Source organism: Camelina sativa, chromosome 20, assembly GCF_030686135.1.
Source record: "Camelina sativa cultivar CO46 ecotype springtype chromosome 20, ASM3068613v1".
Taxonomy (NCBI): domain Eukaryota; kingdom Viridiplantae; phylum Streptophyta; class Magnoliopsida; order Brassicales; family Brassicaceae; genus Camelina; species Camelina sativa.
The window spans coordinates 27343733-27344941 of NC_141899.1; the positions used below are offsets into that span (position 1 = coordinate 27343733).

The 1209-nt window shown below is 31.4% G+C and overlaps 1 protein-coding gene across 1 annotated transcript; it reads right to left on the bottom strand.

Annotated features, from left to right (window-relative positions):
* Positions 1–437: 437 nt before the first annotated feature.
* LOC104771376 (uncharacterized) lies at positions 438–949 on the bottom strand. Its single transcript, XM_010495892.2, has one exon. The coding sequence runs from the start codon at positions 893–895 to the stop codon at positions 548–550; it is 348 nt and encodes a 115-aa protein (XP_010494194.1). The 5' UTR covers positions 896–949; the 3' UTR covers positions 438–547.
* Positions 950–1209: the final 260 nt, after the last annotated feature.

Consider the following 1209-nt stretch of genomic DNA (forward strand, 5'->3'; position numbering starts at 1 on the left):
ACTAGGCCCGTGAGCGCATCTATATATGACGGTTGGTTTGCTACGTCAGGGAGGTTTTAAAGACTTGTTACCGTCCCTAAAAATTACTACATGATCTTTCATTGTGTTTTGTCCTCACTCGCACAGTTCTGACAGTCACTTCCCGGAAAGTTACCCATCTTGTGAGTACTCCAGCATAGGCTAGCTAAACTGCAAAGTACTCTCAGTACCTTTGACCAAAAAGATAAGTGCACTTTGGTTATATAGGTGGCCGAATCAATTTTTTTAAACATCTCTGCATGTCCCTAAAACTGGGGTGTCACAAAATTTAAGATATTTTTATATATAGAAATTGAATTTAGTAAACAAAAATATATGTCCTATTAATATATGATTTTTGGATTAAAATTCATATGAGAGATATATTTTTTTTTGTTAGAAATTCAAAGTTGTGTTACTTGTCTTCAAAAAGATTTACTTTGCTTTATTTTTTGTAAAATTACAGAAGTGGATATTTAGGATAAAATAAGTGTTACAGCAAAACTATCAAGTTTTTAATCAAAATAATTTAAGCATTTTTTGAGATTGCAACGCAGTGACTCCACAATTCGTCCCTCCTCTTCAAATATAGTGTTTCACGGGCAATTAGGGCTGGTCTGTCAGCAATATATTTAATGAGAGTATCGTGACACACTTTTCCTTCTTGAACAAGATCGTGGCAGCAAGAATCATTGATGGTTGCATTTCCAAAAACAATGGCGATTGTATTCAAGGCACAATGAGGAGAGATTTTAACAAGACAAGTATCCCATAATGATTTTGCTTCAGATTCGTCGACTGAAAATACAGGAACAAAGGCGCAAACCAAGGCTACAACAATGAATAGCATTGCAATCTGAGAGGTAAATTTAGTCATATGTGCTTTTATGTGAAATTTACTGACTATTATTTCTTCTATGAAAATAATGTAATGAAGTGTGTTTTGTATTTGATATTATAGACACAAAACTACATAAGCTATTTATATGTAATTGAAAACCCAACGTAACTATCATAACATATTACAAAACTAAAATAATTAATGAGAAAGAGTTTCTTAGTAAATAAATACACTATAAGCGTTTAAATTTCTCTTTTCAATTATTGGTTTTTTAAATTATAATGACAAATTTAACACAAGTAAAGATATCTTGTTTAAATGGATAACGTTGTAATTTTGTTTTAAACCAT